This window comes from Corvus moneduloides, chromosome 6 (genome assembly GCF_009650955.1).
Source record: "Corvus moneduloides isolate bCorMon1 chromosome 6, bCorMon1.pri, whole genome shotgun sequence".
Taxonomy (NCBI): Eukaryota; Metazoa; Chordata; class Aves; order Passeriformes; family Corvidae; genus Corvus; species Corvus moneduloides.
Genome location: NC_045481.1, coordinates 10736419 through 10752297, shown reverse-complemented (window position 1 = coordinate 10752297; position 15879 = coordinate 10736419). Strand labels below are relative to the sequence as shown.

The 15879-nt window shown below is 38.1% G+C and overlaps 1 protein-coding gene across 6 annotated transcripts in view; it reads left to right on the top strand.

Annotated features, from left to right (window-relative positions):
* The window catches only part of TECPR2 (tectonin beta-propeller repeat containing 2), a 42474-nt gene extending 27548 nt beyond the window's left edge, over positions 1-14926 (top strand). For 2 of the 6 annotated variants that reach the window (XM_032110601.1, XM_032110602.1), the window contains 3 exons: positions 11282-11423; positions 12416-12565; positions 12820-14926. In XM_032110601.1, the coding sequence (XP_031966492.1) occupies positions 11282-11423; positions 12416-12565; positions 12820-12977 (450 nt within the window). In that variant the 3' untranslated portion in view covers positions 12978-14926. The remainder of the gene's footprint in view (positions 1-11281; positions 11424-12415; positions 12566-12819) is intronic. The other 4 variants (XR_004240578.1, XR_004240576.1, XR_004240577.1 and 1 more) reach the window with 4 other exon arrangements.
* Positions 14927-15879: the final 953 nt, after the last annotated feature.

The window sequence follows — 15879 nt, the reverse complement described above, 5'->3', positions numbered from 1 at the left end:
ATACCCTGAGTACCTGCTGTGTGCTAAGCAAGGGGCTGGATGGGCAAACAGCACAGGGCAGAGGGTGTGGGAAGCCTCTGCTCAAGTGGCGTGGTGCTGAAGTGCCTGCCTGCCTCTTCCTTTATCCTCCTCACCTCTGTGAGTCTGGGATGCTTGCTAGGGTGCTGTGCCTGAATTCAGGGACTTTTCCATGTCATGCAGTGATTCATAAGCATGCAGTACAAATGCAGCTCTTTTCCCTTGTTACCAGAATGAGCAAATTTTATATCCTTTCTACCTGCCAGCTGGGAGGATCAGAGTTGAAAGAAGCCTCTTAAAGTAACCTGGAAGCATATTTGCAAAATATAGAAAACTGACAAAATCTGTTTCTCCAGTGTCTGTTTGTTGTTTAGTTTTTGGTTGTTTTCTTTTTTAATCTCTCCTTAAACCACAGTGCTTGCTTTCATTGCTGCTCTAATACTTTGCAAGTTAATCTATGAAATGGGAGTAATTTCTCTTGTGGTTTGGGACTGCTGTAATGGAGCTGACCTCTGACTACTGATTTCATTCTTTACTCCTTGGCACGAAATCGCTTGAACTGAACCATCTGCTGATCTAGCACAGTAGCACTGGATGTGTTTGCATACTTGATTGACATTTTATGATGTTACAGCATTTCTCTTAAAGATTTTGAAATATGTGGTACTTTCAAAAGTACACATTAAGAAATAGAAGTAAATCTGTGGCAGTGGAGTTGCAATCATTTATTTGGTTTTTACATAATTTGCTTTTAGTTTTGCTTATCTCTCATCGGCCAGTTGTTGGCTTGTGTGTATCTGAGGGTGTAACAGCAAAGAAGGGCAGGGGAACAGGGAAATGAGAACTGCAGATATGCATCCCATCAGTTACCACAGCATGGGTTAGATGACTAATTCTGTACTGAAGATGTGGTCCTGGAGGAATTGTACCTTGGTTTGCAGAATAGCAGGGCGGGCTGATAAATAGGTGCCAATACCACTTGCAAAAAACACTTGGTTACAGTGCTCATTCTTGATGTGCTGCAAGTGGGTCTTTCTGATGTTATCTGTAACATGTTGTCCCTGCTGACAAGGGTGTAGGGCAGCAGGAAGAGGAGATTGAACGTGTCAGTAATGATATCTCCCATTAAGGCAGTATTCTTAAAAAAAAAAGGGAAGAAACATTCCATTTAAACTAAGTTTGCCAAGAGACAGAGAGTTAAACTTGTGTAGTACCTTCTTACCAAAGGTCTATCCAGGAGAATAGCCCAAAAAGCTGTTTCTGTATGCTGATACTATTTTCTCTGTACTAAGTGGTGCTCTACTCCTCCCCTGAAGTAGATTAAACTACTCAATACAAAGATGTTTACAAGAATTGGGATTTGCTGTGGCTAATGATGTGATGCAGTGACTTTCTTATGTAGAAAGTGGACAAGGTTGAAAATCAAATTATTTCCCATTATCTTATCAACAAAGCTGGATGATGTTGCCTTCCAAAAATTATAACCTTCTGGTACCCAGAGCAGTGTCATTCCCTTTCCTGTTATCTTGCCAGCTCCTGGCATGGCAAATTTAATGAGTCAATATGAAAGGGCAAGAATTCAAACATTGCTTGCAGAGAAGATGAAAACTCATGGGTTACATGCTTGTTTTGAGACAATTCCAGCATGTTAAGTCATTAAAGGACCAGCCATTCATGCTTTTACAGTGGCTTAATGCAAAATAAGAAAATATGTGAACTTTAAAAGCATTTCCAAATGCTAACTTAGTATTTGGAAAACAAATATAACATGATATCTGAAGAGTGAGCTCTTCAGTGAACACTATTTGCTTGTTAGGAACACCTTACTATTATCTGTCCCTTAACTGACTTTGCCACAGTTCATGCTGCTTCGCTCTTATGTTCAGAGCAACAGAAATACTGTAAGAAGTATTTGTGAATGATTCAGCCATTTTCTGTTTGAAGAAGGAAATCAAAATTGCTTTTCACTTGCTTTAAGTACAGGAGCACGCTCAAATAACGTAATTTAAAACCAACTATGGATATTTCATTCCCTAGTAAATGTCAGAGCCAATATGACTTGCCTGTCCCAGATCTCATGACTCATGAGCAGCTTGTGAGCAGCTGCAGACTCTGCTTTTATGGTGTCACTTCTTCCTAAAGGAGTTCTGCAGCTGCACAGCATCCATCTTTGCACAACTTCACAAAGGTATTCACAGACTTTGATGAGATTTTGCTCATGCTAAAATGAGTGAATATAATTTGAGTTCAGTCTGTGGCTCTGTGATGCAGTATTTTTTCTTAAATCAAGACTAAACCCATTCTCATTTGTTACTCTTCCCGCTGTACCTCCTTACTGAAGCATCTCTTGAGATGAAGAATAACATATGTTCTCTGCCCTCCTTCTTTTTTATTTTATCCAGTACTTCAGAAGTGGTTGATAACATCATTAGAGTATCTTGAGCCGTAGTAGTTTATATATAGATGTTTTCTGTGATTCATCAATTTGGTTCTGCAGTCTTAGAAGTCAAAATAATTATGTAGTTAAGCAGCTTTTTGGAAGCTGCTTCAAGGACATTGACAAAAGTGATCAAAATGCTTTGATTAAATTATTTTAGACCAGGAAATAGAAAATGTTTTTGCATTCTATTGTTAACATTCAGGATAAAACTATCATCTGCTGTAGCTTGTCTCAATATACATATATATTTTTACTTATATAAAAAATGTAATTTTAAAAAAAGAGCAGGAAAAAGTATTATTTATATAGATAATATAGAGTATCTTTTTATGTGTGTGTATCTTTATTGTCATTTAATGTTTTTCAGATTTCTGGCCTAAAGGAACAATAACTAAAAATAAAATAGAAAATTGGTATAGACTGTAAGACTAATTTAGGTTTTTAAAGAGTAGAGCTTAATCAAAAGGTAAAAGTCTTTAAATTGCTTTCAAAGGTCCCCCCAAGTTGAACTGTTTGAAAATAATTCTTTGAACCTTTCAGCTTTAATTTCTGGTACCTTCTGAAAAAGATGCTGAGACAAAATCTCATCTTGAGAAACTCTTACTTCCCACAAGTACAGTTTAAAAACTGGCCTTGAGAACCACCTTCTCAGATTTACATTAAGGCATCTATCATCTAAACAACTTTATCTGACAAAATTACAGAACAAGTATTTGTAATTAGTGATTAGTCATCTATTCATTGTAAATAATCAGTCTTACTCTAAAAATAGATTGAGACATTTTATTGTCACTTCTTTAATTGCTGCTCTTTGTTCGTGACCAAATTTCATAGAGAATAGAATTGAAAAAGCAGTTTTATTAAATCCAGAACTCTGTTTAAATATCCACATAGCTTGTCTGAGCTGTGGAGTACAAGGGGTTTGTTTAAGGAAATGTTTGGCTACTGCATAAAGCTTTAGTTGATCATTTGTAGTTCCCAGGGTCTCAGCAGATGAGCACTGCTTAAATTAGTTTGCCATAAAATTGTCACCTGTGGTATGTGTATTTCAAGTTAGAGAAACTTCTGATTTATTATTCTTCCCATAAACAGCCTGGTAACTGTGTCTCTAAGCTTGATATCATCGGTAAGAGAAGTTACTACAGGTAGTAGAAGTTCTTACTGATGTAGGAGGAGCTATTTTTTTCTTACACACAGACTTCCAAAAAACTGAATTAAGGCTGTTCATGCTTTCACAGTTATTCAAAAATTATTAAAACTGTGAAGCAAATGGATGTTTAAAAATACCATTTGAAATTAATGGAAATTATCTGTAATTCTGAAAAATCAATACAGGATAGATTGAACTTCTTTTCAATACCTTATATTGAACGTAGGTCAAGAAAAGGTAAGGAGGTTGGTTGTGCCTTATGGATGGGTGTTGACTTGTTAGAAACAGTTGTTAACATCTTTGTTTTGTTTCCTTTATTTAAATAAAATTATGCTTACCTTACAGAACACTTAATGTGGACCTGGGGACTTTCTTCTTCTGCGTCTGCCTTGCTTTTGCATTTCTCAGTGAGATTTCTGTTGTTATTAAAGCCAGTTCTGCATTAAGTGGTACTTAGAGGAGAAAGTGGTGAGCAGTCCTCAGGATTTAATTTTGCCATTGAGCTGAAATGTAGGAAGGGTTTGTTCGAAAATGATCTTCAAGGATTGAATATTTAGAGGGGAAGGGATTTTTTCTGTTGAAAATACTTCGTAACCTCAGAATCATCTATGCTACTTTTGAACACACTTGGCATGGATATCTGTGTTCTTTCCGATGCAATATCCACATGCCTATTCTTTCCAAGTCCAGTGGTTTTCACTAGCACAGACCAGCTTGCATTGCTCAGCCATTGCACAGACATCTTCTGAGTTGATATGAATTCTGCTTTGGAATGCTAAGATGAGATTCTGAGGAAGTGTCTTTTATTAGCCAAAGTCTGCTTAGGTTGGAGAAGTAACACACTCATTAGGCCTGGTTATCTCTAGACCAGACTAACTAGTCTGTTGTTCTATATATCTTCACTGATGTGAGGCCTCTGAAGACATTAATAGGGAGAAGATTTTCCTGGAGGACTGCACTTTTCAAGATGATGTAGAGAAAAGCTGTTTGGCGGTAGTAAGAGCAGCTGTCTCAAGGTGGGTTGCAAATAAGTATAGGAGATCAAAGCTTCTGCAGATGTGTCTTTTGTTTAGCTCATTTAGAATGCCATAATGTTTAAGTTCAAGTCTGTGCTATTCTTCACAGGCATGCCTGTCTTAAGTAATTGTAAGTTACATAAAAGGTGCTTTTAGAGGCTGAAAAAATGCAATTCCAGCATTTCTTCTGAAGTGACCTCATGCTGATTCCATTGCTGACTGTAGTGCTTATTATCTTCCTCTATGTTGCTAGTTAAGAAAACTGCTGTCACTGTATTTCCCTGTATTTTGCTGCTTTGGAGTTATAGCCTTCTGATACTTGTTTTAAGGCATTGCTATCACCATGTTCAGAAAAGTATGTGTGTGGCCTGTCACAGGAGATAGCAATTGTTATCAGCACCAGAAGCTTCAGATCACGGGAAGTGCTCAAAATGGGGTACACCCAGAAAATTCAGTAGGCAATCCTCCTGTGTCCTTCTGAAACATGATCTCAAGGTGGTGTATTTGCTTTTTGACAAGACTGGCTTACACTGAAAACAATTGTGGGAAAGAGAACTGTCAGTTTTCATACTTCAGTTTGGTCATGACTTGGAACTTCCTTATACCTGCAACTCTTCCAATATTCCCATATTTTGGTTAGTTAACATAGAATTTGATATTATTTTTCAGACAGATGAAGAAATACATTTAATATTCAGTTGGGCAGATAAAGTAACTACAACTATCATTAAGTTTTGAGAGTTTTTCAGAGCTACTCTATTTAAAAATAAAATCACCACAGTATAAAAATTCATGGGTAGAGGATGCACATCATGGTCTAGCAGGTACAAGCTGTGGTTGCACAGGGTAAGGAGACACCTTGGGATATCTGCTGGACACATCAGACCCTTTGACCTTGAATTAGGAGCTCGAAGGCCCCTCCCTATAATGTATTACTGTCTCCCTGTTTTATGATGATGCTGTGAGCGGACAAGGTGCCAACCACCTCTCTTTGGAGACCAATGTAGCAATCATTTGCCTTCCCAGGGCTGGGTTGTGTGTCTTTCCTGCCTGGAGGTGGTTCCCTCTGCCACCTCCCCTGTCATATTGCTCAAAAAATTTTGTCATTTTGGTCACAGCTGAACCACAAAAAAATGCTTTGCTCTCCTTGGTAAGGTATCTAAGTTTCAAAAACTGAAGAGATGCACTTTACGGGCATAGGCTGCACGAGAGGGTGTTTCACTGGTGCTCATTAGAAGTGTGTTTATAAAAAAAAAAAGCCTTGGTTACTTAGAGCTTTGTTTATACAAGGTTTTTATTACCTTGTGCTAAACTACATTCTGTTTCGTGGGAATTTGCACTTAGTGTTTACTTAACACACATTTCTGTAAAAAATTAATTTTTATTCTCCTAACAGTTCAGTTCTTCAGTATGTTATTAAAAATACCTGTAGTGGTAATTACAGAGAGCTTATCTCCTACATTACAGTTTATAATCTTAGTTATAAAACAGTGCCCAGAAGGCAGTTGGGCAAACCTGAGTAGGCCTGGAGTTTGTATGGTCTCTAAAGTGGTTACATGAAATTTATTATTTTTTTAGTTCCTTCTAAGGAATGGTTGTACTAAGTATTTTTAAGGTATTTTATGATTCTGCTGAGAACATGTTGAGTAGTTGCATGGGTTTGGTTTGTTCTTTTCTATGATTTGATACCTTATATTGTTGTCTTCCCCATGTTTCTGCAGGAAAAAATGTTGGAATAAAAAATTTAGAGCTAACAGAGGGGAGAGGTCAAGGAATTTACTCCTTGGCTTTGTTTTGTCTTTCAGATTGTGCTAGTTATAGACAGCACAATAGATGTCTCCTTGGCTGGAAATACCCGACTGAGGCCTTTGTCCCTTTATTCACTAAAGGCAGAAAGTAGGGGAAAGGGTCCTTGTTGTTCTAAGGCTTCTGAGGAAAATAATGCTCCAGTTTTACAGACAATAAACAGTTATGTTTTTCTGACAATTTAATGCCAGCTTTGCTGAAAAACACGTGGCATCGAGGATGACCAAACACAAATTCATCTTTCCTGCTCCTGTATATTGCCTTGAACTTCTCTGCAGAGAAAAAAGCAGCACTTAATTTAGCAAGCTAATGCTGAAAGGACTTCATTTAAGTGGAACTCAGAAAATAATGTGTAAATAGGCCTGTACTGGGGGAGAGTCTCTCTAAGCTGCATTCTTTGTTGTCCTCATTAGGAGGGTCTGGATGCTGTTAGTCATGAAAATAGATTGGTCTGATACACTCAATGCTCAAGAGTGTGCGAACTATCTCTGATGTGGCCTTCTTACAGCCTGACCTGGACCAGCTGAAGGTGTTTCTGATTTGTCTTTTGAAGGCAAGGAGAACATTTGTGCTGAATGTAGCCACCAACCTGTTATTAAAAGGATTGGGCTTGGACAGACTGATAATGTTATGTTTAGTCTTCCTTATCCTGGATATTTGCAGCAGAACAGAGATAATGGAGGTTTGCTGGTACATGGACTCTGTGCTCCTGAAAAGTGACGTGGAAAATGTTCTGGTGCCTTTTTTGTGTGCGTGTGTTTGTCCTTTCTTCTTGACAAGGAACTTTAACCATTTGTGTTCAGCTGTGACCAATAAGACAAAACTTTTGAGTAGTATGTAGGGGAGAGTGGGTGGGAGAATGTGTTAGTTTTTACTTTGGATTTTGTTTAATACTATTGTTTAAATTAAATTCTTACACTGAAACTTACTTCTCTGTGGTTTGCAGAAAGAAAGGAAATAACTTGAGCAGAATTATAAAGCTAATGGACAACTTGATAACCTAAATATGTTTAGCATAGACATTGTTTCTTGATACCATTTACCAATTTGCCAGTTACGTGATTCCTTCAAGTTTACTTCATTTTATCAACACTGTTTTCTCAACAGACGTGGCAAGCTGGTTTTTGTTGTTTTTATTTGTAGCAGACAACAAATATATCTACATCTCGTAGTATATTGCTTTAATGTTGAAAAGGATGTAGTTGATAGTGTTGCAGTGTATGGTTGTGGCGGGAAATTCTTCATATCACAAGACAGAGTGACTGGGATGTTTGTAGCTAAGGCACAAGACCAGAGGATGGGGAATCTGCATTCAGATCTGACTGGCTAAAAGAGTCAGACTTCTGAGATTTTTAGAGTTTAGAAATTTTTGGCACTACAAGTAATAGAAAAACAATATTCTGTAATTTTTTATCAAATAGCACTGGATCCATGAATGATCCATAATAAGTTGATCTCTCACAGTGATGAATATTATGGATAAATGTATAAACAGTTTGGTGTGTCAGCGTCAGAGCAGGAAGGCTGAGAGACTGCTGCAAGGTTCTTTAAAATTCCAGATTCTCCAGTAAATTACAAATAGGACATGTTTCACAGTCAGGGTATATAAATCTCATGAATGGTTTTGGAAGTTAAACCAGCTTGTAAAGGCTACGCTGAAATAATTTATTAATTTTCGTGGTTATCAGTCTCTGAAATGTTATCAGCAGATTTATTAATTTGCACAGATACCTCTCTTTAGTGCTGTGAGAGAACTCTATATAACCTTTAACTGTAGCTGCAGAGATTTTCTTGTTATGTAAACTATAAACTACTTAAAGCATGCTTATGGTAATTAGAACTTAGTGAAAATGAGAGATATCTGAGATAATATCAGCATGATTGTTCCAAGAAGATAGTACATTGTGTCAAGAAAATTTAAAATTAATTTTACCCACCTTACTTTGGTAGCCGTGAGAGTACGTCTACTTGTAGATGGCTGCTTTCTGGGTAAAAAATAACCCAGAGGTCAAACATTTGCAACAAGCTCTAAGAATTGCCTCTCTTTGTTTCCAGTGTCTTGTCCCTGGTTTGTGCCAAAAGCCGCTGTGTATAATGATGTCACTAGGTGTCCTGTCAGTTGTGTCCTTTACTGGCTGTTCTGCAGCAGAAAGCTAGGGGGTGGAGGAATTGCCTGGATCCTTCACAGTAGGAATGAGTAAGAAGATTGTTGTATTGATGCAAGGTTATCAGAAAGAGCTAAGTAACACAAAGAAGGAAGAGAAGCTGGAAGTTAAATACCCAGAGAGGTAGGGAAAAACTTAAGGAGGAAATGAGCTCACTTAGAAAAGCAAAGAATGAGAAGACTATTTTGCCAAGCTTTTAAACACATTACTTTGAATTTGATGATTTCCTTTTGTCTCTTAGACGTGTTGGTGCTGCAGAATAGGGTGGAAGTAATTGCTTTGATTACACTTGAGCCTGCAATGGTATCAGGAGTAATTTAGCTGAGATTCATGCACCTCCTTTTGTGGCTCTCCTTTTGGGTGTTTTCTCTGCTTTTCTTAGCTTCCACTACCTGTAGATCTGTAGTAATGCACAGGCTTAGGTACTAGGTGTAAGCACTCAGTAAGTCTTTTTGGATGGAAATACTCCTCTAGCTCTTTCTCAGAGAATTCTCTTCTAGACAAATGACAGTGGAAAAGAGGCATGAGATCCTGACATATGAGAGTGGAGAGCAAGGCACACAAATCCCAACAGTTCAGCAACAGAAGTCCGACCAAGGTGTCCAGGCACAGTTTGGGAAGGACCCTGGTTGGAACCTGAAGTGTATTGCAGGGCATAGGCAGACACACTGTCAGTTTGTGGTGTGAAGGACCACATGTGGGAAAGGTGGCAGAAAGTCCTAAATCTGGGAGAGGTGGCTATTTAGAAGAACGTGGTAAGAAGGAGATAAGTGGATTTTAAAAAATAAAATACAAAAAAAAAGTTGAAAGGCAAAGGTTTCCTGTTCATGTAGTACTTCAGCCTGCACAAGCTAGTAACTGCCCAGCTCCCTTATGTGAAAACATGGGACTGCAAGAGCAGAAGTGTGGAGAGGGATGGCATGGAGCTGGAAGCTGCACAGGATTGAGGCGCTGCCCCGTGATAGCGGTGTGGGGAGGTGAGCAGGGACAAGTGGGGAGTGAGAGCCAAGGACCTGTAGAAAGAAGCAAATAAAAGATGGAGGGGAGAAATGGAAACCGAGCCAGGAATAAGGATCACTTCCAGCAAAGGGGCAGAAGTCCAAATGGGAAAATTGTAGGGGGTTTTGGGCTGTTTTGTTTTTAGTGTGGTTTGGGCATTTGATGGGTTGGTCGGTTGGTTTTGGATATGTTTGGAGGTTTTTCGGTGTGGTTTGTTGTTTTGGGGTTGGGGGTTTTTCTTGGTTGGTTGAGATTTTTTTTTTCAGTACAGTAGTGTAATACCAATCTGAAAGTAGCTAGGCAGCTATATATTCTATGTAGTCAGTGCTTTCCAAGACAATTAGTGGCTTTACTTGTAAGGGTTCAAACTGCAGCCACTTGAGAATTTACTTTGACCACAGGTAAATACTTGATCAAGCCTGTACCAGCCTCAAGCTTCCAACAGAGGGCAAATACCTAATGAGAGCAAACATGAGGAGACAATCTGTCAAGGGCCTTGAAACTTGAATAGAAAGGATTGATTTGGTGATGCAAGTCAGACTTGGTTGTAGCTTGGTCAGACCCAAGTCAGCACCAGAATTTTAAAAGCAAAGCCAAAGCAGGTAACTGTTATGTACACAGAAGGCCCATTTGGGACTGGGTTATATATATATATATATATATATATATATATGCAGATCATGCTTCTGTATCCCTAGGTTTATGCATACAGAGAGCTACTAGCTCTTCTATTTAGCACTCTGGAAATTCATCTTATGCCCATGAGGCTAAAGCAGGGAATGCAGTGCTGCTCTGTGAGGAAGTGATGTGTTTCAGACATCCTACTGTCTTCTGCAGTGCCTTTATTAGGCTGGTATGGAGAAAAGCTTTTTTTTTAATATGCATATTTTATTCAAAGTACATGTTTTGCAGGATATTTGCAATCATCCAGCCTGATTGGGTGATATATTTTGCTACAAAATACCAATGTTATAATGTCAGTACCACTGCTTCTGAACAGTAGTTAAGGTAAATCTCTGTAGAAGCAGGTGGAGTAAGGACATGCCTGGGAACAGAATGGGAACTGTGTTTTGCTTGTGTTTGCCAACAGGTAGTGTTGTGGATCCTCTCCTGCAGGTGTGGCTGCTCCAATACTGCAGTGCTCTGCAGCGAGTTCCATGATTGTATTCCTGTAGAGTGGAGTAAAGGCAAGAAGGCAGATCATAATTTCATTGCAAAGAGGAGACATTCAGACTGTAAAAATATACTGCTTTAGAATATGCTTAGAAATAAAATTCAGAGTTAGTAATGTTAGGAAAACTTTCTGTAAGGCAAGAGGAACTGCATTTTGTGTATTTCATTGGAAGATTTCCCTCTTCCAACTTGCAATTGAAACTGTATCTGATTGGAATTGCAGTGGTTAAGCAAATACTAGCATTATTAGACTTGAATGCTGAACATTAAATATGAATATCATTATCAGTAATGATACAGTCATTCATGTTGCTTTTGTACTTACTAAGGGCTCAACTTCTTGGAAAATGGGTAATTTTGTACAATAGCAGATAAAATATCAGTTACATTTCTCCCTGTCTTTAGTATCTGGTAAATATTTTACTTCTCTTGTGTACTTCTGTGAAAAACAAGTGCTACAACAGTACAAAGATACAGTAGTACAAAGTTTAAATACTGTGCTTAATTTTTATAGCCAGTAGGAATCAACTTGGTCAGCATTCATTCAAGTCCAAATGATCAGATGTTGTGGGCAATTGATAGCAAATGGAATGTCCACGTACGAGTTGGAATTACAGATGAAATGCCTGTAGGCACTGACTGGGAACATGTACCAGGTAAAAATTAATGCATCAGTTCCTTGTTTCTGCCATTTTCTCAGTGGTTTTGTTTTGTTTAGTTGTTTTTTCTTGTTGCTTTTTAAATCGGATATTGATGCTTAAGTATTTTTTTTGGCAATCAAGTGTTTGATAAGGGTTATCTTTTAAAGAGGACCTTGGATTTTACTTAAAAACACTGAGTAGTTAACTGGGAGAAATAAGATGGGTTTTTGTTAATTTCTGTTGTGTTATTTCAGGTTGCTGCCACTCAGTGATACAGTTAGTAGTACAGTTCCCTTTCAGTTAAAACTAAAGCAGAATTCCTAAGCAGTAGGAGACTGTTGTTCTATGGGGTTTTGTATTTAATTGTGATATCACATGAGGTTTCTACCTAGGTGTTGGTAGAAAAACCTTACGCTATTTTGCACATCTTTCTGCTAATCCTGTGTGCTGGATATGTTGTGGATTAGCTAATTACACTTTTGGCTTGCCTTTAAATAAAACTGAATTTTGTTTGTTTCTTTCTAAATAACTGTGCATTGATGCTGTCTGCTTTTTAAAGATTTGTCACTGCATTTACTCATGGCACTTAGTTGTGGAGTACTTGTAAAGTGGGGGCAAAAGTCCACAATGTCTATAATATTAACCATTTTTAGACAAACTAAGATTGTGATTGTTGGCTTATTCCCCATGTGGTAGTCACATACAGTGGAGGCTCCAAAAGCGTGTTAAGGTCCTCTGATTGGACATTGCTTGTGGCTGTGGCCACATAACAAATTGTATCCATGTTGGGATAACCCTTAAGGTCAAGAGATGTAGGGAATACCAAGTCTGCAGTTAAAAAGCTTTTCTGTTCACCAGTGTTTCATGTAAGAATATATAAATATATAAAAATATAAATATACGTAGACTTTTGCAGTCTTGATATCTGCTTTTATTGTATTTTCTGCAAGTGTATTTAGTGTCTAGGAAAGCCTGGTTATTCCCTCCTCATGGCCAATTCCTTGTAGGTTTGCAGGCCTGCCAGCTGGCTCTAAGTACCAGGACTGTGTGGGCACGCTGCCCCAATGGAGATGTTGCTCGTCGATACGGCATCACTGACAAGAATCCTGCAGGAGACTACTGGAAGAAGATTCCTGGGAATGTCTCACGTTTAACAGGCAAGTTGGTTCTGCATGACAGTCTGTCCAAAACATTGTGATGTCTGCTTTGAGTTCTGCCTGATGGTGCTCAAGCTGACCATATGCAGGGAGAGCTGCACACGCTGTAAGTGTTTCACCAAGGATGCTTTTATCACATTAGTAAAAGCCTTCTCTGGGTATAATTGGGAAAACAGATCCAAATATTAGTTATTCAGTGTTTAGAATTGGAACCTGCAACTGTAATTAAAAGATGGATAATTTCTGCTTTGCAGTGACCCCTCTAGATGAACTGTGGGCAATCAGTACTTCAGGATCTCTGCTCCAGCGCCTCACTAAGACCTTTAGCCATTCCCATAGTTTGCAGAAAAATAATGATGCCTCTGTTCTGCTTCACCCTGATGATTTTGAAGATGAATGGGAAGTGATATGAAGTCTCTCAAGCTTGTGAAGCAGTGAAAAAAACAGGAGGACAGAATTTCTGTAATGTATGTACAGAATATTGGATCTAAAAGCCACTCATATTGGACCTGTGATATTAGCACTTTTGTATTGGAAAACTGACCTGTTAAATAGCCCCCAAGCTGTGAGTTCTGATGTTTGTTACATAATCTTTTGGGAGACTCTTTAGGTGTGGCATACTGCAATTGTTATACCGTACTACTGTAGAAGCTCCTTTGGAAATATAACTCTTAATTTAACCTTCCTAGCAATGAAAGTGAGTACTTCACAACAGCATGCACACTAATGTACTGATTTTGAGAAGGAATTGTTACATTAAATATTTCTCTACAGCAGAAACATTAAGCATTTCTCAATTTCTTCTTGTACTTGGAACTCCATACTGTACTGATGGGATCACTCCCTGACTCTTGTACATATATTTAGAATTATTTTTCCTTGCAGCATGGAAGAAAATATGGTGAAGTATTTTTTAGTAAGATCTGAGAACATCGTGATTACACTGTATTGTTGAAATGAACTTAGTTTGATCCATTTCCATATAAATAATTGCAAGGCTATACTAACCTTCCATTTCCAGAAATTCTGTTCATAATTTGGCTTCATTCGCAAGGTAGAAGTTTGGATTACACCTAATATCAGGGGGACTTTTGCCCGTTTCCATAGCCATCAGGATGCTGACAGAGCTTTGGGGGTGAGTCCCAGTTTGGAATAAGAAGAGGTAGCTTGTTGGGTTTGTAGTACAGAGCAGGAATGTACAAGGCAGCTTTCATAATTCCTGTTGTGCTGTATTTGTGCCTCCAGCCAGTGCTTTAACATTTGGACTCATATTGTTTTGAGTACCAAACTTAGATGTAGGAAGAACAAAAGGGTAGTTGATAGAATTACCTATATATCCCATTAAAAATTGTGATATTGTGAGAAAATACTTAACAATATTCTGATTTTTAGCTATGTTAGCTAAATTTTGAAGTGTCTTATACTTAACAGATGTTGCAACAGGAGTATATGATGAACTGGGAGTAACCTAAGTTAATCATTGCAGTTTATTTTTCTTTATACTAAATCTTCTTTGAAAGATACCTCATCTTTTTTAAGCAATAGAACTATAGATGAGAGAACCTGAGTTCAGTATGTAGGCGGAGGAGTTATTTTGTGTTCGTTCTAAGCTTATAAATCATCAGAATGTTTTAAGCAGCTGCTAACCAATACTGTAAAAGAGCCAGCTTGAGGAAAGGCCAAGAGTTGAAAAGTGGGGATGTTTCTGTTTTCAGAACTTAGCACATATGGAAAAGGATGTGTTTTCTTTTTAACCTCTGTTCTCTTTCAGAGTAGTTCATGCGTGTACTGCACTAAACTTGGAACAAACGTGGTGCAAGGTGAGAATGGGAATTGGTGGAGAGAGAACCAAGTTATGTCACGTTTTTTTAGTAGCACTTGTGATATTGGCTGTCAGTTCTCAGTCAGATCTCAGTCCTACAGGAAGGACAGATTTATTTCCCTTTTACAGATGATATGTTTGCTTCTTTGTTATCTCATCTCTATACAGAGATTATCCCAGAGGGATTCTTTTAGCCTGTCTGGAAGTGGATGGTAATGGAATCAGCTTGTGAAGTAACCCAGTCTGTTTTATGCAAGCATAGCTTGGTGTCTTGAGGACCCCAAAGAAGCTGAAATTCAGCTTAAAAGTATCTTATGGCAACTCCTGAATCAATCACTTTGGAGAAAGGACATGAGAAAGAACAACTCTGTGCCCTCCAAGCACCAGATGCTCAAGTACAATGGCATTATTTAACAGTGACACTTTTGTATTACATTTTTCAAAGTCATCTTAGTAATGGTTTGAGCTTGCTAGTTGTTTATTTACTGTATAATACTGTTCCTTGCTATGGTCATTAATATTAAATTGGTGTCAAGAGCTCTTACAGACTACTTTTTAGGGTAGTTTCAACAAAATTAGGATGGGTTTTTTTACTTTTATTTCTGTATTTAGGTTTTTGGTTTTGTTTGTGCTTTAAGACAAGTGCAATAAATTAGATTTTTAAGAAATAAATTACCGTGGTAAGACTCATCTTTTGTATGATTTACAAGAGAGTTCTCTTATGTCTGGCAATTGTGTTGTTGTGAAAGACTGTGCTTATGAAATCCCTGCCCTAATGTTGTCCCAGACAACATGGTAACTACAATATAAGGACCTTGATACTGTGAGGTTTATTTTGCATATTTTTTAAATTGTGACAGGCGTATCAAGCCAGCAAAATGTTCATCTTTTAAGCAAAGGCAATTAAACACGTCTCATATTTTAATATTAAGCTTGTTGCCTCCATATTAAGATAGTCTTGCTGTAATAGCAGTAAACAAATGTCTTTCCTTACAATGCTGAACAAAAATTGCATGTTGACTATTTTAGCTCAGTGAAAAATACACATTTGTGGTCCCAGCTAGAAAATGGTCCAGCAGAAAATGGTGATTGTACCACATGTGCTGTAACTGCACCCTTCCTTGAATTTTACATTATCTGAGGACTTCCTGTGTTTCTGGCATTTTACTGGAACTGCAGCTGGGGCTTAAAAGAGAGCACCTTGGCTTTGCTTCCCAGAGGAGAGAGCTGTTTCCTGAGTGAGTCGGGACTTGGGTAACTTCACACAAGAAAACAACAGTGATTAATGAGGCTTCTGACTCTTAAACACACTTCCAGCCCCAGGAATCTTGTTCAGATTCAGATGGCAGTGTCCTTGCCTAATTATCATAGCTTTTATCTTGACAAACTGGTTGAGCTGGTTCTCTGACTCCTGCAGGAAGATAGTAGTCTCCTTACAGCACTGGCTCCTTGCTATTGTTCAGGAGTAATCCTGATGTCACAGTGTAAGCAA